Here is a 25925-nt window from a genome sequence, read left to right as displayed (position 1 = left end):
TGCTGCCTGAGGCAAAAATTGAAAAGGCACCCCCCCATGCAGATTTCTTAACCTAACCGCTTTGCCACAATGAAATCGCTCATTGCCCATGGCCCTTCCGCTCCCTCCCTCCCTCTTCCCCCTACCTGTGCTGCCTGAGGCGATCGCCTCACCTGTCCTCATGGTGGTGCACCCCTGGTTATTGTACAAGGAAAGAATAGATAAACTTTGACATTCACCAATTGTGAATGGTAGATCTTGTTTTATCTATACACAGGAGGTGGTATCATTACAGGCAGGATTAGAATGACAAATAAGCAGATAACTGCGGTAAAGTGATGTGTACAGACCACGAAGGTGCCTACTATTAGGCTTAGTGGCCAGTCCGAAAACTACAGGAATCTGTTTTTTGTTTAAATGTAAATATTGACATGGAAAATTAAAAATAACAATTAAAAATTCTTAAAAAATTTGTTAAACATAAAACATGATTTAAACAATAGGTCATTTTCTGATGTAGGCGGGCTTAGATGTGTTTTGATCAAAATATATTGACTAAGTGTCTCAGACATTATCATATCAGGATGAGGACTTAGTCCATATATAGTGCTTGCATCTGCTTTAATAAGTGCATTATTATCTTGTTTCTGTGGTTTTCTTCAATAATATGGCCAGGGACATCCGCAAATTTGTATCATATCGTGCAGGATGTTTTTTATCTTAGTTTTTTCTGTGATTTTTTTGTTTATGTAGTGTTTGCTTGAGGGAGTGGCACCTTCAAGTGTGAATGCGCACCTAGTATCTTGGGAGTAGCATTCCTCTGCACTTTTGCCCCCCTCCCCTATCCAATGAGCGCCTTAATTAGGTGGTACATATGGCTGTGCTTGCTCCTCCTCCCATTGGTTGCTTGATGCACATGGAGGTTACTAGGAGCAGCACACCATATGTGCGGCGTCTGCGCTCCTGAACATAGAAGCCCAACGGCTTAGGTAGGTTTAGTGTAGGACCCGCCTGACCTGAGACCACCTTGACGCTCGGTAGGCGGGCTTAGATGTGTTTTGATCAAAATATATTGACTAAGTGTCTCAGACATTATCATATCAGAGTGAGGACTTAGTCCATATATAGTGCTTGAAACCTGCTTTAATAAGTGCATTATTATCTTGTTTCTGTGGTTTTCTTCAATAATATGGCCAGGGACATCCGCAAATTTGTATCATATCGTGCAGGATGTTTTTATCTTAGTTTTTTCTGTGATTTTTTTCATTTTCTGATGACACATTCCCTTTAAAGGAACTTGTGATGCACATGTCATTAAGAGAAGAAGTATGGCACAGTAATTATAAGCCTGACATAGAAGCTGCTGGTACATAATGCTTCTACCATGCATCTACGGCCTGACTTGTCTCAGTCTAGATCAAGGACACTCGTGAGAGGGGGAACCGGTACTATTGAATGCTAGATATCTGCGTACCATCTGCATCAATTCCCCAAATGTCTGGCCTCGAACAGAATCTAGCGCTTTGATTACTAACAATGGTATTGTGCACTGGCAGCACTAGTAAGTGGCCCTATTATAATCCTGCAATCTATCCTAGCTTTACCTTGCGTGTTTCAATGCCTGGGATACAGCATCTCATCAGGAACATGAGGATACGAGTGATAGACATGAATTATAGAACATATACAGAGCGCTAGCCACCCATGACGTCGTGTGACAGTGCTATAATCGGGCGCTAGTATGACTGTGAATCAGCCAATGGTTCACGGTCTTACCATTGCCCCTACAAAGTCATTGCTGGGTCCCACAGGTAATGTGGTAGATAACACCTGAAATTCTACAGTTGATGAAGGATCTTATATAATAGATGGTGTTGGTAGAGGGACTGCTAAATGTCTTGCTAACCATGATGGAATCGCATGCAGTGACTCCAATAGGCCCCAGCAATTTTGTTAGTCAGCCATGTTTGAGACTCTGCCGGCAGAGAAAACTGTGAACTAGTCTGTCCCAGCTTTGTGTGATAGCAGGAATCTCACCGACAACGGTCCAATGTGTGGGTCCATTTTAAGAATTCATCAGTCTTGTTTGATGGTGTTTCTCACCTCCTCATGGGCGGCATCACCAATAATACGTATTTTGTCATCTCCCTAATACTTTCCCCATAACATAGTAACTGCATTTTAACCAACATGTTTGGTCACTGTGCAGCAAGAGGGAACTGAACAAATACAGAGACATCTTCCTAAGGCTTCATGCACACGACCGTTGTTTCATTCCGTGTCCGTTGTTCCGTTTTTCGTGATTTTCTGCAGACCCATTGACTTTTAATGGGTCAGTGGAAAACTCGGCTAATGCACCGTTTGTCATCCGCGTCCGTGATCCGTGTTTCCAGTCCGTGAAAAAAATAGGACCTGTCCTATTTTTTTCACGGACAACGGTTCGCGGACCCATTCAAGTCAATGGGTCCTTGAAAAAAACACAGAGGCACACAAGATTGTCATCTGCGTCCATGTCTGTTTTTTTCCTATCATTTGCATGGCAAACTTGACTTAGATTTTTTTTTTCTTCTTTCTTTCATGTCTGGAGATCCTCCAAAAATAAAGGAAGACACACGGAAACAAACACGGACACGGATCACGGAACAACGGAACCCCTTTTTGCGGATCGCAAAAAAATACTGTCGTGTGCATGAGGCCTAAGGGGGAGGTCACATAAGTTGAATTGTAAAGCGCTGTGGAATATGTTGGCGCTATATAAAAAAAAGATTATTATCAGCCTAAGTAGTGTCCATTCTCCTGCTCCGATAGAGGAGCATCACAATGAAAATAACGGAAGTCCCAAATTCGGCACATAGACAAACGGAGCTGAACAAACTCCACTGACCACAATAGAGTCTGTTCAATTTCCTTCCAATTTCAGGAACCAGTTTTTTTACCGCACAAAAAAAGTCCTGCATGCAGTATTTTTTTTTATCCAGTATTTTGGACAGAATCTGTGACAGAGAAATAATTTTGGGTGGAAAAAAGTCAAACAATTAACTCAAAGCATTCCACTTGTAATGAAAAGATGTTATAGTAAATGACATATATGAAGTTATGAATATACAGATGATCCATTACCTCCGCCTGCTTATATCCTGAGGAATTTTCTAATTCAACCTAAAACAGCAAAAGCCAGAAATTAAACAGGTTATGATAAGTATGGGAGAAGTAGATATACAGATATCAGGCCACCACTTCTTCATCGCTAAATATAATGTGCAGGAAGTTGTACTAATTTCAGGAATACACGACGGAACAATTACCTTTATACACTGCATGTTAGGTAGTCAGTTACAGGATGCAGAAATCTATATGGTGTCAGATCACCAGGGCAACCTCTTTTATATACCACTTTGGGGCTTTCAAAGGTAAACGAGCAACGTTCTCCGAGTGGGGTCCTCCTGTGTAACCCTGGATGACTAGGTGCCACTATGCATCACTCATTCACTTGAATGGGTACAATGAGGTATTAAACTTCCAAACATTTAACTTCTAACTCCATGTCACGGCAGGTGGACACATCTGGCGCACGTGCAGATACAGGCCGCAGAATCCCTTGTATCTGCATGTGCAATGGACACGGGCATTTGCTGTTCAGCACCTGCACAGAAGTAATGGTGCTCTGGAACAGCTCGGGGAAGCCATCATGTGAACAAATCACACGACCGCAAATATCTTGTCCAGGAATTTAGAGGATGCCCATTGAGTAGACAAGACTTTTTCTATTTGAAATGCATAAACCTATTCTTTGGAATGCTCAAGACTGTTGGATAACCCCTTTGAAACACAAAGGATAGTGTTTATAGTTTAATCCAGCCCATAATTCTGAAGATTTTTTGAATTGACACATTTAAAAAAATAATGCTTATATCCTCCGATATTCCTAGGATTACTTTAGTATAACGCCACCTGCTGTTTCTATTGAACAAACTTTCTGTATTCACCTTACTGAACGTGCTCAGACTTACTTCCCCCACTGCTCCTTAGGGTGTGTGAGGGATCCCTGGTGTGGTGACCCGGCTGCTTCTGAAGCTGAAGGATCTTCGCTCCTTCTTAGAGGAGACATGGAGGAAGTGATAAGCGAGACAGCTTTAATGTAACTGCACCTGCTCAGCACCTCCTCAGAGAAGCAAAAATGGCACTGCCGCTTCAGAAGCAGGTGGATCACCTCACCAGGGATCCCTTCCTGCATACTCGATGGAGCAGGGAGAGAGAAGCAAAACTCAGCATTTCTGTCCACCTCGGCCAATTTACTGAGGTGGACACAGAACGGTTGGGGATAGAAGCATAAAAAAAAAAAAAAAAATGTGTAAATACAGAAAATGTTCATATATATGGGTTGGATTTAACTAGAAACAATATTCTTACTAGGATAACCCTTCAATGTATATGGAGTTAAACTGTTGAAGATTCTCTCCCCCCCCCCCCCCCCCCACAAGTGCTGGAGTTTGCTAACGTCACAATAAAACCATAATTACATTTCCCCTGCGGTGATGTGCAGCCGTCCTCTGCTTCCTCTGTCAATGACTGCTGATTGCTGGGATTACGTTGGTCAGCCCATGGCAATCAAGGAACAGTCGCGCTCAGGGAAAGACTAGATGTGGGGCCTGGGAAGGCGAGGCTGCCATGCAGCCAAAATCCACACCGAGGTATTAGCCATGGCTGTTTACCATTAATCTTTAAATTGTAATCATCAATTGCTTGCTTATCATTAAAGGAGTTGTCAGAGTAATTTCCTTTTTTTTCTAATGGCAATGAGGGTATTAAAAGGGTTGTTCTGGAAATAATATTGATGACCTATCCTCTGGATAGGTCATCATTTTCAGATCGGTGGGCGTCCAACACCTGGGACCCCCGCTGATCAGCTGTTAGGAGAGGCCTCTTCCTAGGCCACGTGACATTACCATACATCAGTCACATGGCCTAGCTGCGATCAGCGCCACTGAAGTGAATGTGGCTGAGCTGCAATTCCAAGCACACCCACTATACAATGTACGGTGCTGTAGCGGGAGCTACCTGTAACCGCTGAGGATAGGCCATCATTAGCTTTACCTGGATAACCCATTTAAAGTAATTTTTAAACAATTCATTCTCACTGTTCTGAGCTCCCTCTGTTCCAGTTTTGGCTGCAACAATGACGTGCCCGTATACGTCGCTTCCTTCAAAACTTCTGAATAATACTGTGCGGAGATCCAGCTCCGTACAGTATTAGAATGTATGGGCTCTGATGAGCCGAAGTAAGTTATTCGCAAAGTCGCACGTGACTTCAGTTGATTTTTAAAGTGGAAAACCACTCGGCTTCGGTTCCAACTGGTACCCCGGAACAGAAGCGGAGTTCGGTTTTTTGAAGTTTTAAATTGGTTTTCCACTTTAGAAATCAACTACCAAAATTTTTCAACTAAGTCACGCACGACTTCGCAAAAAATACTAACTTTGGCTTATCTCAGCCCATACATTCTAAGGCTACTTTCACACCTGCGTTAGGTGCGGATCCGTCTGGTATCTGCACAGACGGATCCGCACCTATAAATGTAAACGCTTGTATCCGTTCAGTACGGATCCGTCTGCATAACTAAGTAAAAAAAAAAAAAGTCTAAGTGTAAGTCAAACGGATCCATCCTGACTTACATTAAAAGTCAATAGGGGATGGATCCATTTACAATTGCACCAATATTGTGTTCATGTAAACGGATCCGTCCCCATTGACTTACATTGTAAGTCAGGACGGATCAGTTTGGCTCCGCACCGCCAGGCGGACACCAAAATGCTGCAAGCAGCGTTTTGGTGTCCGCATCCAGAGCGGAATGGAGGCAGAACGGAGCCAAACTGATGCATTCTGAATGGATCTTTATCCATTCAGAATGCATTGGGGCTGAACTGATCAGTTTGGGGCCGCTTGTGAGAGCCTTAAAAGGGATCTCAGAGGCGGACCCAGAAACGGCAGTGTGAAAGTAGCCCAATACTGTACGGAGACGGATCTCCATACAGTATTATTCCGAAGTTTTGAACGAAGCATCTTCGGGTGAAGAATCTGAAGCTCGTTTCGGCTCAACACTATATGGCATGTTACCGCTGCAGCCAATCACTGGGCTTTGTGGTATATGGCACAAGGCAGCTGCGGCCAGAGATTGTGCCATATATGACTGTCATCGCTGAAGCCTTGCACACACAAACTGCAAGGAGGACCAGAGATGCAGAAGTGGAATTGGCAGGGAAATAACAGATGAATATAGGTTAGTTTTTCAAGGACATTATAAAAAAGCGGTGACCTAGCTCTACCTTGTGGTAACAATTAGTATAGCCGCAATTAAGACTAATAACATGAGCAGTGGTGTTCATGTTTCTTGATTTTATTTTTATTTTTTATTCTTTGTCATCTGAGATGTTTATCCACAGACAAAACCTTGTTCGGGCATAGACTTTAGGTAAAAAGAGTCATCTATCTACCTTATCTTCATTAAAAGCCATGTCTATATCACTCGTTACTTGAGAAGAACAAAGTTCTGTATTAAATGAGTCTTCCTCTCTCACGTCAGGAGTTAGGGCTGTAAAAATAAGTGAAACAGTTGAAGATTAAAATAAAACATTTTTTATATATTCTATGAACAATTCATATTCATATACTGTATGCCATGTCTACATGTACTGTTGGTGGTATGATGTAGTACAGATGTAAATGCAAACAGTTTTGCCGCAGTCTGGCCTTGCACATGCTTCAAAGTAAAATCAGACTGTTGACTGTGTATGAATACATGTACACTGCCTGTCCAAAAAAGTCACCACCTGGATTTAACTAAGCGAATAGTCATGAGCCTCCTATTGGATAATTACTGCATGGGCGATTATCTTTCAGCAACAAGTTATTTAACCCCAACTGGTGCAATGAGTTGCTTCTCATTTCTTAAACAACCATTTCAAAAGACACATCTCGTGGTCGTGGAAAAGATGTTAGTCTGTTTGAGAAGGGTCAAACCATTGGCATGCATCAAGCAGAGAAAACATCTAAGGAGATTGCAGAAACTACTAAAATTGGGTTAAGAACTGTCCAACGCATTATTAAAACTGGAAGGATAGTGGGGACCCATCGTATTCAAAGAAGAAATGTGGTGGGGAAAAAAATCCTGAATGATCGTAATCAGCGATCACAAACATTTGGTGAAATCAAATCGAAGAAAAACAACAGTAGCACTCAGGGCTATGTTTAATAGTGAAAGTAAGAGCATTTCCACACTCACAATGCGAAGGGAACTCAAAGGATTGGGACTCAAAGTGCTCCAAGAATGAGGTCAGCTGACTACCTGAACATACTAAATGCCCAGGTTATTCCATCAATGGATTTTTACTTCCCTGATGGCACGGGCATATTCCAAGATGACAATGCCAGGATTCATCGGGCTCAAATTGTGAGAGTGGTTCAGGGAGCATGAGACATCGTTTGCACACATGGATTGGCCACCGCAGAGTCCAGACCTTAACCCCATTGAGAATCTTTGGGATGTGCTGGAGAAGGCTTTGCGCAGCGGTCAGACTCTACCATCATCAATGCAAGATCTTGGTGAAAAATTAATGCAACACTGGGTGGAAATAAATCTTGCGACATTGCAGAAGCTTATTGAAACAATGCCACAGCGAATGCGTGCCGTAATCAAAGCTAAAGGCGGTCCAGCGAATTATTATTGTTTGTGACCTTTTTTTTGGGTGCAGATTATTTTTCTTTTTTGGGACAGGCAGTGTGTATGTGTATATATATATATATTAGAAAACTGGCTGGATAGATCAATAAATTTAGTCCGAATATACCATGTCTTAGTAAGCCTGAAGCAAGTCAGTCCTCACTGAGGCTACTTTCACACTGGCGTTTCTGGGTCCACTTGTGAGATCCGTTTCGAAGGCTCCCACAAGCGGCCCAAAACGGATCAGTTCAGCTCCAATGCATTCTGAATGGATAAGGACCCGCCCAGAATGCATCACTTTGCCTCCGTTCAGCCTCCATTCCGCTCTGGAGGCGGACACAAAAACGCTGCTTGCAGCGTTTTGATGTCCGTCTGACGAAACTGAGCCAAACGGATCCGTCCTGACTTACAATGTAAGTCAATGGGGACGGATCCGTTTTTACTGACACAATATTGTTCACTTGAAAACGGATCCGCCTCCCATTGACTTTCAATGTAAGTCAAAACGGATCAGTTCTGATTGGACACCATCGTTTGCATTATAGGTGTGGATCTGTCTGTGCAGATACCAGACGGATCCACACCTAAACGCAGGTGTGAAAGTAGCCTAAAAAACATTCATTTGCCTCAGTGCTGCAAAACAACAGTACTGAGAAATATTTTTGATGTTTTGTAAGTTTTAGGTTTTGTAGTGATATCTACTTACAAGTCTCTTGAAATTCATGACCTTCCTCCAATGGCTCACTACTGGACCAGCCCATATGTCTGCCTGGTGTCTCGCCATCTTCCGATGACCATGCTGAATTCTCCATTTCTGTTGTTAACGTAGCATAGAGGCTTTCAGCTTTACAAAAAATAAAATAAAAAATCAGTACATTATTAATGCATGCATCTAATATCAAAGCAGCCTTTGAGCAGATCATAGGCCTCAGCGGTCGCAGAGGTTTGAATGGTACATCACTGCCGATGATGCCTGTGATTGGCTGCAGCAGTCCCGGGACCCAGCTGCTTCTTGGCACAGCCGGGAACAGAGCAGCAGTGGGACTACAGACAGGCGAGTCTTCTTTTTTTTACGTTCAGGGGCACAGGTCTGTAAACATAGGGGTTGTCGGTTCCTATCCTCAGGGTAAGCCATCGATATCAGACTCGCACATCTGTCGATCAGTGGTTCTGCAGAAGCTCCAGTGCCGGAACTACACGGCTGTATCTACTAAGTAGTGGACAGAATTGGTAACTGCCGCGCTGATTCCACTGAAGTGAATGGAAGCAGAAAACCAGTTACCAGCTCTGTCCACTAGACTGGAGCTACTACAGTGCTTCTGATCTGGTGCAGGGTGGTGTCGGATCCCTGCTGGTCGGATATTGATGGCCTATCCTAAACATAGGCCACCACTATTAAAATCCCAGAAATCCCCTTTAATGAAGCTTACAACAAAATCTTTCAAATAAGCGTACCTTCTTTCAGTGCAAGCCGCCAGCAACGATGCAGCCTGTGGGATCTCCCCAGAATCCGCTTTAACTAAAAGATGTGGCTCTATGTGCATATTGCTCCCTCCACACATTGCTGCAAGTTCTCCAAATATCTGCAACTTATCTTCCAAGCAATTGAAAATCTGCTGGTCATGGCAACCCAGAATTTCTACAAAAAATAAGAAATAATATTAGTAATAATTGAAGTTCCCTTTGTCAGTCTGCACAGAAAATACTGGCATTTTCTGCAGATGAAATCATTGGCAGACAGCGCCACCTGCTGGTTTACACACATCATAACAGAGTATGGGTTTTCCAGGAAATGTTTTATTGTTTTTCTAAAAATGTTGCTGCCATACGCAGGACGGCACATTATGCTGCGGCCATAAGCAGGATTTTATACTACCTGCCACCACATGCAGAAGATCCTTTGCTGAGCCATATTTGAGAAACCTTTGGACAGATTGTATATTACCTTGTGAATGTTCCAGGGAGCCCTGACTGGGTTCCTTGGTATAATAACACCATTTTTGGAATGGTCCCGTGAGGAATTGGCGGATGCCAATGAAACGCGTTGGGACAATTGTGTTGACTTTACTTAGGAGTCCCTTCTTCTTGTCTCGGTTTCTGTATTACTTGATGAAACTGGGCAGTCACTGTCATTTTGGAAGAGGGATTTCAAGGGTCATCTAGAGGGTTTATTGGGTAGATACAGGGACACATAGGGCTAGCGACCCAGTATCCCTGTCTCTTCAATATCTATTCTTTTCTACCCTCTGTCACCTTTATATGACATTTACCGTATGGTAGCCAGTTGTCGCATCTCCTAGGCTTTAGGCTACAATGCTTTCGAAAAAAGGAGTTGATTCATGGGCCCATATCTTTTAACATAGCTTTAATTAAATGTCGAGCTTTAATTGCGGTTACCCATTTGCGTGAATTGTTATTGGGGATACGGTTACCGCTGATAATACATCGCTTTGACTACAGCAATTTAGTTGCGTCATTTTCTCTAGACATAATTTCTATTGCTACATTTATAACAACCCAATCTACTAAAGCATCCCATTATTTAACCCACAAAGTGAATGGCGCAAAAAATAAATAAAATTTCCCCAATGCTACATTTGTTTCTTTTTTATCAGCTCACACACAAAAAGTAAATAAAAATTGATCAAAGGGCTGCATGAATCCCAAAATGGGATCAATAAAAACTACAACTACACAAAAAAAAAAAAGGCCTCCCATAAAGCTCCTTCAGCACAAAAATGTAAATAATTTGGGTGTCCAGATTTTTTTAAAGTAGTAAAACATAAAACATAAATTTGGGCCCTCCATAATTGTACTGACCTACAGAATAATGTCAACATGTCATTTTATCATTTTTATCACACAGCAAACACCATTAAAACAAAACCCTAAAAACCATGACGGCATTGTATTGTTTTCTCACAATTCCTATCCCCACCCAAAAATAAGTAAATAAAAATGCATACAATATAGTAGAGGTACTCCAAAATGGTAGCATTAAATAATACAACTCATCAAGCATAAAGCAAGTCCTCATACGGCTATGTTGGTGAAAGAAAAAAAAAAAAAGTTACAGCTTTTAAAATACAGAGATGGAAAAAAAAAAAGGGCTGTAGCCTTCAGGGTTAAATAAACTGAACAGAAGTTTTCTAGAACATAGACATTTGTCTTGGTAGCTCCTCTCGAAGCCTCTGTTAGAATTTCCCCAGAATTGATGGGAAGAACAGATACATGCGGTGCAATTCTTCCCGTACAAACAATGGACGGAGGCGAGTCTCTCCCGCTATCAGCGCTGCCGTATTTACGCACCTTGAAATTTTTGGGCTTTGGCTGCTCGTGCTTCAGCAGCCCGTTTATCTTCATCAGATTCACAGGGTTTCCTTTCTTCTTCTTCTTCTTCAGGACAACTAAGTTCCAATAAAGAGCAGAACAAATGTAAACCGTTATCGTATGAGTGTGTATTATTTGTGCTCTACAGCAAGAAGCATAACTAGAGGAATCCGAACCAACAGATACAAAGAATGACCTGCGTTACCTCTGTACAGCGACCTGTATCTGCCTCATCCACGTATTCCGCTCATCTTTGGAGTTGGTATGAATTTCATACATTTCTGGCCCAGCGGAGGATGCGCTTATTAAGAACATCCCTCGCTCCTCGTTAGCCACTTCTCTCACAATCAACTTTTGGAGAGAAATGATGGGTGGTTTCTGATCCTGTAGTGAAAAGAACACATGTATGAAACATTTCATGATCATGATGTATAGATTAGTTCATGACAGCATGTATGCACAGTGGTCACACAGGCTCACTAGGTAGGTTTGGTAGGAATTAAAGGAAAGCTATAGATCAGGAGGAGCTGAGCAGATTGTATATAGTTTTATGGGAAAAGATTAAGTAAAACTTGCACATTAAATGTCTGCTTTTTCAGAGCTCGGCTGTACATGGGGGCCATCAGTGACTGACCGCTATCTCTGTATACACACTAAATGAGCAAATGATCGGGGCAATTATCAGGAAGGAGGATTCCTAGACCCTTGAAGCTCGGGGCTTCCTGAACTGCTCTTCATTGAAGCACATACATGGGCCCTGATTTATCACGCCTTTATTCTAGAATTATGGCTTCCGTCGCAAAATAAGACTTTTGCGACTTTTTGCACTCACTTGCGCAAAAATATTGCGACATTTTGCATTTTTTACACCACTTACTTCAGTTTTGAAATTGGGTGGAAAAGTGAACATGGCTTTCTATTAGGGATGAGCAAATCAACTTCGGATGCTTCATCCGAAGTCAATTCGCATAAAACTTTGAATACTGTACGGAGCGAGTTCTCCGTACAGTATTAGGCTACTTTCACATTTGCGTCCGGGGCTCCGCTTGTGAGTTCCATTTAAAGGCTCTCACAAGCGGCCCCGAACGCATCCGTACAGCCCTAATGCATTCTGAGTGGATGCGGATCCGCTTAGAATGCATCAGTCTGGCAGCGTTTGGCCTCCGCTCCGCTCAGCAGGCGGACACCTGAACGCTGCTTGCAGCGTTCGGGTGTCCGCCTGGCCGTGCGGAGGCAAACTGATCCGTCCAGACTTACAATGTAAGTCAATGGGGGCGGATCCGAATTTGACACAATATGGCTCAATTTTCAAATGGATCCGTCCCCCATTGACTTTCAATGTAAAAGTCTGGACGGATCTGTTCAGGCTACTTTCACACTTAGAATTTTTTTTACAATATAATGCAGACGGATCCGTTCTGAACGGATCCATCGTCTGCATTATATGAGCGGATCCGTCTCAGACGGATCCGCTCTGAACGCAAATGTGAAAGTAGCCTTAGAATGTATTGGCTCTGATGAGCTGACGTTATTACTTCTCAAAGTCTCGTGAGACTTCGGGTAATAACTTTGTAAATTAATTTCTACTTGTAAAAAACCTTTTACCGCCTGGAACCGAACCAGAGTTCTGTAGCAAGATTTTTTACAGTAGAAATTTATTTGCAAATTTACTACACAAAGTCTCGCGAGACTTTGAGAAGTAATAACTTCGGCTCATCAGAGCAAATACATTCTAATACTGTACGGAGCGCTCGCTCTGTACAGTATTCAAAGTTTTATGTGAATCTTTTTCGTATGAAACATCCAAAGTCAATTCGCTCATCCCTGCTTTCTATGTTAATGGGTTTCATTCCAGATTTATCAAAGTCAAATTTGCAATCAAGACGAGGAGTAGGAAAACTGGAGTAGCTTTCAGACACAAAAGAGTTGGGTTTAAGGATCAGACAAATTTATCAAACAACATGCGACAATTAATAAATGTGGCAAAATGTACTCCAACGCAGACTCAAGCAAAACTGACATCATAATAAATCTGTACACTGTAGCTATATACATGGTGTATGGATTTAGATTTCTACAATATGCGCTTCAGTGAGCGCGGAACTGGCAAGCGCTCACTTCGCTGCTCCTGCCTCTCCTCGGTCAGCTCCGCTAAAGCCTGGCACAGCACATCGGTGTGGTGTATCCTGCACAGCTGCTATATAGCAGAGGTTTTAGGGGAGGGCACAGGTAAGAGCTCCTGCCAGTACAGTACTCACTGCAGTGCATATTGTAGAAATCAAAACATATATATATATATATATATATCTCTACTGTGTATGGCTTATGTATGGGCTGTAGTGAAGAACGCTTCAGGAAGGACCGAACTTTTACATTTTCTTGAAAGTTTATGTATACTCTCCAGGATCGCCGTCTTCTCCACTTAGACAGTTGGCACACCTCAAGAAGCCACTTCAACACTGCAGATTTGGGTGCAAACTGGCCACGACCAGCTTTATGGTCACTTTACCAGCAGACGAAACAAATCATGAACACAAATCCTAGGCCGCCTGCCCACTGATTATACAGTATTTTTTCCTGTCTATTGGGATCTGGGTCTACCACCCAGCCCTCCAAAACACAGCATGGTGCTCACGCCACACAGAGTTAGAGAGTCCCGGCTCCCACAGGCCTCGACGCAGCCTGCTCCTTCCCCAGACGGGGAGCCCTGATTGAGGAGCTCAGCTGGCTGCTAATTTTCTAAATTACCAGCTTAGCTGCTGCAAACAGTGAGAAAAGCCTATTTTCCCAGCCGTTCCTGTTCTCGCCCAGGCTCCTCTGGGTGAGATACACATTTTCAATGGCCCTCAGGGCGCGCCACTGCCACAACTTTAAAAGGGTTTTCCAAGATTTTAACACTGATGAGCTAGCCTTAGGATAGGTAATATAGTATCTGATCGTGGAGGTCCGACAGCTGGGACCCCCACCAATCAGCTGTTTGAGAAAGCACCGGCGCTCCTCTGACTGTCACGGCCTTCTCTCAGCTCATCAAGCACTATACATTGTATAGTGGCTGTACTCATCCCGATTCACATCTATGGGGATGAGTTGGATCTAGGCCACGTGACTGATGAATGTGTCATCACTGGCCTAGGGAAAGCAGTGAGAAGGACGCAGCACTACGGCAAGTGTTGCCACCTTCTCAAACAGCTGGTCAGTGGAGGTCCCGGGTGTCGGCCCCCAGCGATCACATACTGATGACATATCCAGAGGACAGGTCATCGGTATTTAAATCTCGGAAAGCCCCTTTAAGCGTAAATTAGTGTTTATGAGCTCTCAGTAAAACAGAGATATGTGCCATAAAATGAGCCATCAGAGCAGCTCTCTGACAGACTTTATTGAAAGGAGAACAGAGTATTCTGCAGAATCTCTAAAACCTGAAGGCTAGAGAGGATGAACGGTTTAACATTTTTTATAAAGACAAAATAGACCAAAAAAATGTTTTAGCCCAAAATAAGTATAATACAAAACAAACTACCTTTGAATGACCATAGATCTTAAAGGGGGTTTCCACTGTCTTTCAACCATTGCTCATATATTACAATGCCTGCGACCACTCACCTAAGCCCTCTTTGATACTTCCTGTGACCTCACGTCTATTGCCTTTCTTCTGCATCCTTCAATTCCATCCTGGCCCTGGCCACATCCTCACTCATGTATATTACATGGGCATGGAGTAGGCAGCAGAACCCCCCCACAACCTCACTCGCTGGCACCTGCATAGACAAGCTTGTGGATGATGTGTCTACAGTGCAGACTTCGGAGAGTGAGGGGATCTAATGATGCCACCTACTCCCCATCCTTGTCAGTTAGATAGACACGAGTAGAGCCAGGACCAGGAGGAAGTAAGAAAACAGATTTGACATCACCGCAAGTATCCGAGAGGAATATGGACTGTAATCCAGATCTGGAGACAGTGGCAACACAGGTAATGAAAGTATATTAGTTAATGAGCAAAGTTTTGAAAAATTTGATTCGGCAGCTTCGCCAAAGTTTGACAAGAAATTTGACTCGTTATAAATTAATTAGTCACAAATCGCTATGTTAAAACCCTATTTAGCCTATCAATCAATGGGACAGTTTTTTTAGCGGCTGCTGAGACAGAAAAAAATCAATGAAGTCACCACGTGACCGCGCTGGGAGCGCGCAGTGACGTCATCACGCTCAGCGCAAGTCTTTTTCAATCAAGAGCTTGTCTCTGCTCGAGCAAGTGGATGAGGGGAGTATTTAATTTTTTTCGGTTCTTTCTAAAACAACTCCAGCTGCAATTTTAGGAAAAATGATTAGTTACCACGAAGAGCGAGGACATTTGGCTACATTTACAATTAAATTTTAACTAAAATTCTGACTGAATTCCACTTCGGATGGGTCTATTCATTCAACACTGCTTATAACATATAAGCAATGGTTAAAAGACACCGGACAACCCCTTTATTTTTCTCTATGGTGGCGAGGTCGAAAAAAATAAAACACTTAAGGTTGCCATATGGATCGCTGATGTCCAAAGGCTCATCCATCTTTTCTGACCCCCGATATAATTGCATATTCTATCTTGTTACAGTATATTGTATTCATGCTGCTTGCAGGGGACAAATGGATGAGCGGATCATAAAATGTAATCTATTGATTGGCTTGTACACGGAAAGAATGACTGCACAACCGATTAAACAGCAAACTAAATCCTTTTCTTGCTCGGCAAGGTTCAGCGAGTCTGGGGCTGGTACAGTATTTCCAGTTGGCAGTAAATTCGCTTTCCACTCATCGCTTCATTGCTTGACTTTATTACAGCAGATTAATGAAAAGCATATTGGATACAAACTCACCACAGCAGCAAATATATATTTTTGATCCTTTTCTTGGAGAAACAGTAGCACGTCGGATAAAAGAAGAGCTTGAATATCTGGGAAGAGGGGAACAAAAAGGTAAAATGTTCCTTACAGCTTGGAAAAAATGAGACAGTCTGAAGTGGCCAATTCTGCCCCACAAAAACAGCCCAAACACGGATACTACACGTATAAAGCCCTCCGCCAAGGTGGCCAGTGTATTATGCCACCTGGCACCATGCGCCCGTGTTCATTACATTCCTATGCTGGCAGCACTGTCCATCGCATTTCAAGGATTTCAGCTCCACTGCACACATGGAATAAAGCCCGTAGCACATTTCACATCCAGCAGTAAGAATTTCAGTATGTCTCCTTGGATAAAGTTTGTGCATATTTCGTCGGATCCCCCCCCCCCCCCGAGCTAGATTTCTTATCCCATCTCACATCTCTATCCCCCCTTGTACTGTAACCCATCGACTGCTGAACACTGGTACATCACAATTCATTCACAAACCAGAGGATATACAGAGACCTTCTGAATTCCAGTTCTGGAGCAGCTTTTCTTAGAACTCTACATTGTGCTGTTCTTCTGTTATCCCTCCTGGAAATGTCAACTGTGTATCACCATTTGCTTTGTAAATGAGGCAGGTATCTGCACTTCATGGTCAAGGGGTATGGTAGCACCAAGTCATCAGGAACAGCACAGAGACTTCTAGTATTCACCTAAACAGACATGTCAGGAAAGCAGATGGGTCTTCTTTAAAAGACCTGCCCCACCATAACTTATCACCTAGCCACAGGATAGGTGACAAGTATATGATTGTAGGGGTCTGACCGCTGGGATGTCCACTGATCATGAGGACAGCGTCTCTTAGTCCACCAAGGGAATGAAGCCAAAGGCACAAATGCATGCTGCATTCATCTATACGGGGTGGTCAGAGATAAGTACTGAACCTGGCTGGAGCGGTAGTGCACATTCTTCTGGTCATTAGGATTCCCAGCGGACAGACCCTTAGAGATCAAATACTTATCACCTATCCCGGGGCTAGGTGATAAGTCGTTATAGTGGGACAACCCCTTTAAAAGAGTATTTCAATCTCACACATGTTAACAGGATATGCCATCAGCGTCAGATGTATATTGGGCAGACTAGATGGGCCAAATGGTTCTTATCTGCCGACACATTCTATGTTTCTATGTTTGGAATTCCCACAGCAGTGAATGAAGAGCATCCGAGTATGCGCCCTGTGCTGTACTTCACTTCACTTCGAAGACCCCTTATGGAGAAAGAAGCAGTTTCCAGAGGTGGGACCCATAAGTATCGGACATTGACGGCATATCCTTGTGATACGCCATGAATGTCTGAGGTGGGAATAACCCTTTAAGCAATACCAAACACAAAACAGCTTCCTCTTAAGCTGGTTAACGTAGTTTTTGAAGGATCCATTTTCCATCTGACTTTACATGAAGTTTTCTAGGAATTTCTTATATACTGTCTAGCAAGGTTTTTACGTAACTTCCTTATAAAAGAACATATAAGTGAGAGATATCTGCACCGAGCCTCTCAGGAATGGCTATCCTATGCCATAGCATCAATACCCACACTGTAAGCGAGCTAGCCTTGAAAAGTCCTACCTACTGCTCTGGAAAGCAGATCTGAAAGGCCATTGAGGGGTTATTTCTGTAGATGAGGTGTCAATGTACCAAGTCCTGTGTACGTCAATACCTTTGAATCTCCCAGTGGCCGTTTTCCATAGGAGGACACCATCGTGCAGCAGCACCCTCTCTTTGATCCGTAGATCCTGCTTCGTGAAGACATGGCCGTTCTTCATTTTTGTGAATGTCTTATTCTCTATCTTGTTGAGAAATTCTTCCAGCTTTTGTTTTCTTTCAAATTCGCTGACTCTTGAATCCACAGCAGTGACCATGTCTTTAATTAGGCTGAGGGCTCGGCAAAGGTCCTTGTGTTCCTCAGTGCCCTCTAAAGATAACACAAGATCTGTGTTACATGAGGAGGGCCACAAATTACACATAGTACAGTAATAGAAACAGATGTAATGAGCCGTTATATGAAAATATATATATATATATATCTCCATTCTATCAACAGTGTACAATCTATGATTAGAAGTATAAAAGAATTACAGCGGCTCACCCTCTTTCTATATGGAAAAGGTGCTCACCCCCAGGTCCCACCCTCAGGACCGGTGAGAAAATGTATGAATAGCAAGTATGGGGGGGGGGGGGGGGGGCACACTCAAAAGGGACCACAAAGCGGTAGTAGTGTGAATACACTTTAATATATTGAAATATTTTAAAACATTAAGAACATACCCCTAAAAATTTGGACATACACTAAAATATGGACATACACTAAAATATCACATGTATATGTGATATTTTAGTGTATGTCCAAATTTTTAGGGGTATGTTCTTAATGTTTTAAAATATTTCAATATACTACCGCTTTGTGGTCCCTTTTGAGTGTGCCCCCCATACTTGCTATTCATACAGTGTACAATCTATATCTACTCATATGTTAGGACAAAATGAAAGGATAAGGCCAGAGACGCATTAGCAAGTTGGATGGGATAAACTCCTTGCAGCGTGCGTCAATGAGAGGTGCCGACCTCTGCTCCTTTGACAGGATCGTATAGCATTACACTGATTTATAATGCTGTGTAAGCCTTAGAGTACGGCAATCGACTTAATTATACTGACATAATTCTGTCAATGTAATACATTCCAGGACTCTAAGGGTTGCACAGCATTATAGATCAGTATAATAAAATTTTGTGCGATCCTGTCAAAGGAACAAAGGTCAAGACGGGACCTCATTGACACACGCTGCAAGTTTATCGCATTCAACTTGCTCGTGTGCGTCTGGCCTAAAAGAAAGACTATACAGGAGAGCAACCAGTAAGGCTCTGGTTACATGACATGTATGACCTGTTTAACATACCTGTATGCACCGAGATTTATGTCTTAAATCAATGACTGAGAAGCCATATACTGGCATCCATCACCCACAGGGTCACAATAAAAAATAAAAAAAAGGGGCATCTGTCAGCAGTTTTGTCCCTATGACACAGGCTGACCTGTTACATGTGCACTTGGCAGCTGAAGGCATCTGTGTTGGTCCCATCTTCATATGCGCCCGCATTACTGAGAAAAATGATGTTTTAATATATGCAAATGAGCCTCTAGGAGCAACGGGGGCGTTACCATTACACCTAAAGCCTCAGGTCTCTCTGCAACTACTGGATCCTCTTCACTGACGGGGCCAGGCGTGATGGTGTCTTCTCTGCCTAGCCGTGTCAATCTGCAAAGGGCACTGCAGTTGCAGAGAGATCAGAGCCTCTAGGTATAACGGCAACACCCCCAAATCTGCTGAAAGACTCCCTTTAATAATTTTTTTTTTCCTGGATACAGAGATTTGAAAAAGCTAAATCTATTCTATTCCATTCTTTTGTATTATTTTTTTATTCTATCCTATTCTTGTTTTTGTTGGTTGTGTAGTATACTGTTAAAACTACTCTACTGACCTCTATCTGGCTAATGTAACTTTCATGGTTTACAAAAATGTAATGTGAACGGAGACTAAAGCATATTGATAAATCAGGATGTCCACCCCTTGACTACTGATGGCCTATAGGTATATGATCGGCAATTGTTCCACTGATGTGAATGGGAGCAGTGCTGCAGTAACCAGCTCCATTCACTACACAATGGACGGAACAGTGGGGATGCAAGGTGATGGACCCCCGTCAATCTAATATTCGTGGCCTAGCCTCAGAATGAACCATCAATTGTAAAGGAATGGACATCCCCTTTAATTCAGGTTTGTGCTCCCCTAAGGCCTCTTTCACACTTGCGTTGTCCGGATCCGGCGTGTACTCCACTTGCCGGAATTACACGCCGGATCCGGGAAAACGCAAGTGTACTGAAAGCATTTGAAGACGGATCCGTCTTCAAAATGCTTTCAGTGTTACTATGGCAGCCAGGACGCTATTAAAGTCCTGGTTGCCATAGTAGTAGTGGGGAGCAGGAGAGCAGTATACTTACCGTCCGTGCGGCTCCCGGGGCGCTCCAGAATGACGTCAGAGCGCCCCACGCGCATGTATGACGTGCCATGCGATCACGTGATCCATGCGCTTGGGGCGCCCTGACGTCACTCTGGAGCGCCCCGGGAGCCGCACGGACGGTAAGTATGCTGCTCCCCCGCTCCCCGCTACACTTTACCATGGCTGCCAGGACTTTAGCGTCCCGGCAGCCATGGTAACCATTCAGAAAAAGCTAAACGTCGGATCCGGCAATGCGCCGAAACAACGTTTAGCTTAAGGCCGGATCCAGATCAATGCCTTTCAATGGGCATTAATTCCGGATCCGGCCTTGCGGCAAGTCTTCAGGATTTTTGGCCGGAGCAAAAAGCGCAGCATGCTGCGGTATTTTCTCCGGCCAAAAAACGTTCCGGAACTGAAGACATCCTGAACGGATTTCACTCCATTCAGAATGCATTAGGAATAGGATAAAACTGATCAGGATTCTTCCGGCATAGAGCCCCGATGACAGAACTCTATGCCGGAAGAAAAGAACGCAAGTGTGAAAGAGCCCTAACTATAGATGTGACGTCCATGTTACTGACCGGGTGTATATCGTAGTATTCTCTCCACAAGTACTGGATACTTAGTGATTCGCTGTGTGACGAGCAGGATGCATTCTGGGATTCCTCTGCGACGAGCCTGCAGGTTACTGTTTGTCACCTATAAACACGTTAAATATAAGTTTATTATGTGTAACCTTATTTTATTTCTCACCAACATGAAAATGCCTAAAGGCAAAACCTCTGAAAATATTAGTAAGGCTACTTTCACACTTGCGGTAGCCTTTTCAGACAGGCTGTTCCGGTATGTTTGCCGTGCTGTGGCCGGACCTCCGGCGCTACGGTGGACTAGCGGTAGCACGGATCCAGCAGCCTGTTTCCCAGCCGGAACAGCCTGCCGGAAAAGGCCACCGCAAGTGTGAAAGTAGCCTAAGTAACACATACAATTTTATAGAGCAATCCAAACAAACTACTATGCCTCTCTAAACATTTACTGAAGTGTCCACAGTGAGGCGCTGCAGTACAGGAAACATGTGATCACATGACACAGACATGTATTCCAAAAGAGAAAAATGCTGCATTTCTGTCTTTATTTACCACCTCTGGGATCCGCATCTATTACCAGATTTTTGCCCTGCTTGTCCGCCGCAGTGTACAGATAGGTGGCCGACTGCCTGTGCATGTACGACTCTCTCCTTTACTTCTATCAGAGTTCCTGCGCTTGCCTCTTCTCAGAACTGTGATAGAAGTGAATGGAGAGAGTCGTACATGCGTTGCCACCTCTCCGAAATGCAGGCAAACATGTCCTCAAGATAGATGAGGGACCCAGAGGTTGGAACTGCACCTATTAGACTTCCTATGGATATACAATAAAAGTTTAAGATGGGAATACCACCAGTGGTGACATCAATAAGTACGGCATGTGAACGATGAGGCCAATGATTGACTGCAGCGGTCACCGCTCTCAGGGTGTAAACAAACAGAGCATAGGCGCTGGAGCGGGAGGCTACTTAAATGGGTCAGCCACTTTATGGCTACTGACGGGCATTATATTGATTTATGATGCTATGTAACCCTTACAGTTCTGGAATGTATTGGATAACACTGACATAATACTGTCAGTGATATACAACACATTCCAGAACTGTAAGGGATACATAGCATCATAAATCAATATAATGCCATGTGATCCTATCAGTGCTATGTAGGTCCGGGCGGAAGCTCTCGCAGACATACTGCGTCCGATGTGTGGGACTCCCTCATGTGAAAGGGGCCTTACAGTTCCACTATATAGTGTCCACACAAGTCATCCAAAAAGACCACCCACCAGAAGAACATTTTTCAATGCAATTTGGGATGGTCATCTAAGGGGAGGAGGGGGGATAGACAGACGGATAATAAAAAGATAGATAGATAAAAATGCAAACAGGCAGCACTCTGAATTAATTGATGTATGAACACATTTTTTTCTACTTTTTTACTTTAATTATCTCAGAGTGCTGCCTATTTTCATTTTTAACTTTTGGGCTAGGCCCCATTTGAAAATGGTCCCAGCAAGTGGAGCGAAACGTTGCACAGGTGAATAAAGGATCCCACAATTTTTCACCTATTGGAAGGGCTGCGGTGTGTTTATTTTTTATAGATAGATAACAGACAGATAGAAAACTCAATAACTCACTTTTAGGAAATTCTGGAATTTTTTGTTTTGTTGAAGTTCTTTGAACAAATTCACGGCTTCGATGTGATGACTACAGAATTCTCCATAAATCCTCTTCATTTTCTCAGCATTCTCTGCAGAGAACTGTCAGAAAATACATGTAAGCAGCTGGTTAGAGGTACATATGGGAGACACTGCTGCTGCCACCATATTTCAGGAGGTAACTATTAGACTGCTATTAGCACAGAGTAAAGACATCATGTCCATTATACCGCAGGGTGAACACTGTAAAAACATTTTTTTAAATGGTGAAATTGTTTTTTGTTTATTCTGTCCCAAAAAGAAAAGAAAAAACTGTTAAACATTATAGGTATCTCTAAAATGGTGCCAATTAAAACTACAAATCATCCCTAAAAATTAAAAAAGTTATAGCTTTTGAAATGCAGAGATGAAAAAAATGTAAAGCATCTTTACGTCATTAAAGGGGTATTCCCATCATAGCCAATGGGGGCATATCGCTAGGATATGCCCCCATTGTCTCATAGGTCTCTGGGATCCGCACCTACATTGAGCACAGAGCAGGGAAAGGTGGCGGAGGGCGCACTGCCCATGCACAGCTGCCCTCCATTCATTTTTACGGGGCTGCCGAAAATAGCCGAGCGCTGGCTCAGTTATTTCTGTCAGTCCCATAGAAATGAATGGGAGCGGTGGCCGCGAAAGCTCGGTGCGCTCCCATTCATTTGTATGGGGAGAACGTTTGGCGGTTCTCCCCGCTACGTTCTCGGCGTAGGTGCGAGTCCCAGAGGTGGGACCAGTATACTATCAGACAATTGGGGCATATCCTATCCCCCATTAAGTACCTAACCACCAGGCTGTGTCTTTTAGATATTAGAGGGTGTGATTTATTTTAGGACATTCATTATTACATATCAGGTTAGGCAGCACATACCCATATTAGACCACTGAAAAATGACTTCATGACGTGTACCTGCTGCACGAGGATGTCCCCAATTCTGTGGATCACAAAGTTCCTGTCGTTTCCCTCCCTGGACTCCTGTTTCCTCTCTCGTAGGTTATAAAAGAAAAACTTATGGCTTTCCAGCAGCTCATCCAGACAAGGGAAGATTTTATCCACAGTGCTGTGGTCCAGCTGCAGCTCCTCCTTCATCCCTTTCCTGAAGATTTCAGACATAATGAAAAGGGTCTGGATATGATGCAGTTCCGTCTGCATGAGTTCTGAAAGGAATAATGAAACAACAGGATAGTACGCTGCACCTAAAATAAATTATCACTAGTGCAACATTTTCAAATTCATCATATCCTATGTTTAAAAGTATTAAATGGGTTGTCCAGGATTAGCAAAAACTAGGGCACAGGCAGGTGACGGTGGAAAATAATACATTCCCATTAGGCTACTTTCACATTAGCATTTTCAATTCCGCTATTGACATCCGTCATAGGATCTCAATAGCGGAAGAAAACGCTTCCATTTTGCCCCGATTCATTGTCAATGTGGACAAAACTGAACGAAACGGAGTGCACCAGAATGCATTCCGTTCCGTTTGGTTGCGCTCCCATCGCGGACAGAATAACGCTGCAAGCAGCATTTTTCTGTCCGCGATGTGGTGCGGAGCAAGACGGATCCATCCTGACACACAGTGTAAGTCAATGGGGACGGATCAGGTTTCTCTGACACAATAGAAAACAGATCCGTCACCCATTGACTTCCAATGGTGTTCATGACGGATCCATCATTGCTATAGATGACATAATACAACCGGATCCGTTCATGATGAATGCATGCTGTTGAATTATGGTAACGGAAGCGTTTTTGCATATCCATGATGAAACCGCAAAAGACGCTAATGTGTGTGAAAGTAGTCTTACTTACCCTCTGAATCTCCTGCGCCATTATTTGGCACCTCCCCACTGGTGTTTGTTTACACGCTTATGCGCTGACATCAGCTGACCACTGCAGCCAATCACTTGCCCCAAAGGTACACTGCTGAGACCAGTGATTGGCTGCAGCAGTGTTTGTCAATGTGACTTCAGTGCTGTGGCCCCCTATACAATGACCAGCAGGGAGGACTGGAATGGCACGAATGGACTGCTGTGCGATTCAACAGGTAAGCAATGCTTATTCCACACCATCCTCTGCCTGTGTCCCAATTGTGGCTAATATCTGACAACCTTTTTAGACTAAATGCATACGATCAGGATTTTGTGCTGAAAATCTGCACCGTAGGTCACACACATCGTATTCTATGAGAATTTTTAATTCCTGTGTACACAATGCCGATTTTTTTCCGTGCAGATTTTAAAATCCGCAGCATGTCAATATATTTTATTTTTCCTGACCAGATTTTTTTCCATTCGTTTCAATGGGAGAGCGAAATCCGCACCAAATCCACATGGAAATCCTTGAGGACAATCCGCATCAATTGGTCTGGATTTACATCTGGATTTGGTGCGGATTTCACCTGTGGATTTCAGTGTGAATTCTCCACACATAAATCCTGAACGTGTGCATTTACCCTTAGGCTGAGTTCACACGAGCGTGACAGATTAGGTCCGGATGCGTTCAGGGTGCGTTCAGTTAAACTCGCACCATTTTGCAAGCAAGTTCAGTCAGTTTTGGCTGCAATTGCGTTTAGTTGTTCAGTTTTTTCCGCGCGGGTGCAATGCGTTTTGATGCTTTTTTCACGCGCGTGATAAAAAACTGAAGGTTTACAAACAACATCTCCTAGCAACCATCAGGGAAAAACGCATTGCATCCGCACTTGCTTGCAGATGCAATGCGTTATTAACGCAGCCAGGGCTGCGTGAAAAACGCAGAATATAGAACATGCTGCGATTTTAAAGCATTGCAGAAGTGATGCATGAAAAAAAATGCTCATGTACACAGCCCCATTGAAATGAATGGGTCAGGATTCAGTGCAGGTGCAATGCGTTCACCTACTGCATTGCACCCGCGCGGAAATCTCGCCCGTGTGAACTCAGCCTTAAGGTTCATAGTGTTTCAGGCTTGAGACCAAAGTCCTCTGTTGTCCTACATCATAAAAAAATAAAAAAATATTTTAAACTTTTCATGAACTTATTTTTAAAGGGTTTCTACCATCAGATTTACTGTTCTGTAGCTGAATAACATTAGCGATGCGCTAATGTCAGCATAACAGTATGTTTTTTTACATTTATCCCTGCAGCCGTTCTGCTAAAATACACACTTTTACAATAAGCTAATGAGCCTCTAGGTGCTATGTGGGCGAAGATTCAGCACCTAGAGGCTCCGTCTACTCACCCTTTATCCCGTCCAGGTCCTCCCTTCTGCCCGCCCCGCTCCTCTTTATTGATGTCCAAGATCCATGCATCGCTGAGGAAATACGGCGCCTGCGCCGCTTACTTCTGTATTCGGCGCAGTGAGTGAAGGCCGCGCTTCTGGTGCCGCCTTCCTCACTGTGCCTGCCCTGACTACGTCACAGTGAGGAAGCTGGCACCAGGAGTGCGGCCTTCACTCACTGCGCCTGCGCCAAATACAGAAGTGAACGGCGCAGGTGTGGGATTTCCTCAACGATGCATGGAACTTGGACATCAATCAAGAGGAGCGGGGCAGGCAGAATGGAGGACCTGGGCGGGATAAAGGGTGAGTAGACGGAGCCTCTATGTCAGGATGGATTTGATTTAAATCAAACCGATTTAAATCACAATTTAAATCACTAGTCAGTAAGGCTTGATTTAAATCATAGTTTTTTACATAATGATTCATATTTGTACAATTTTTC

General features: G+C 43.4%; 1 protein-coding gene across 1 annotated transcript in view; it reads right to left on the bottom strand.

Moving 5' to 3' along the window:
* ARHGEF28 (Rho guanine nucleotide exchange factor 28) overlaps nt 1-25925 on the bottom strand; it is a 238675-nt gene that overhangs the window by 16207 nt on the left and 196543 nt on the right. The window contains 12 exon segments of the mRNA XM_044276054.1: nt 3100-3138; nt 6469-6566; nt 8401-8538; nt 9150-9162; nt 9164-9333; nt 11004-11101; nt 11230-11408; nt 15887-15963; nt 17613-17867; nt 20532-20649; nt 22168-22290; nt 23135-23382. Of these exon segments, the coding sequence (XP_044131989.1) occupies nt 3100-3138; nt 6469-6566; nt 8401-8538; nt 9150-9162; nt 9164-9333; nt 11004-11101; nt 11230-11408; nt 15887-15963; nt 17613-17867; nt 20532-20649; nt 22168-22290; nt 23135-23382 (1556 nt within the window).

Source organism: Bufo gargarizans, chromosome 1 (assembly GCF_014858855.1).
Source record: "Bufo gargarizans isolate SCDJY-AF-19 chromosome 1, ASM1485885v1, whole genome shotgun sequence".
NCBI lineage: Eukaryota > Metazoa > Chordata > Amphibia > Anura > Bufonidae > Bufo > Bufo gargarizans.
Note: the sequence above shows the minus strand (reverse complement) of the source record. Positions and strands in the feature narration are given on the sequence as shown.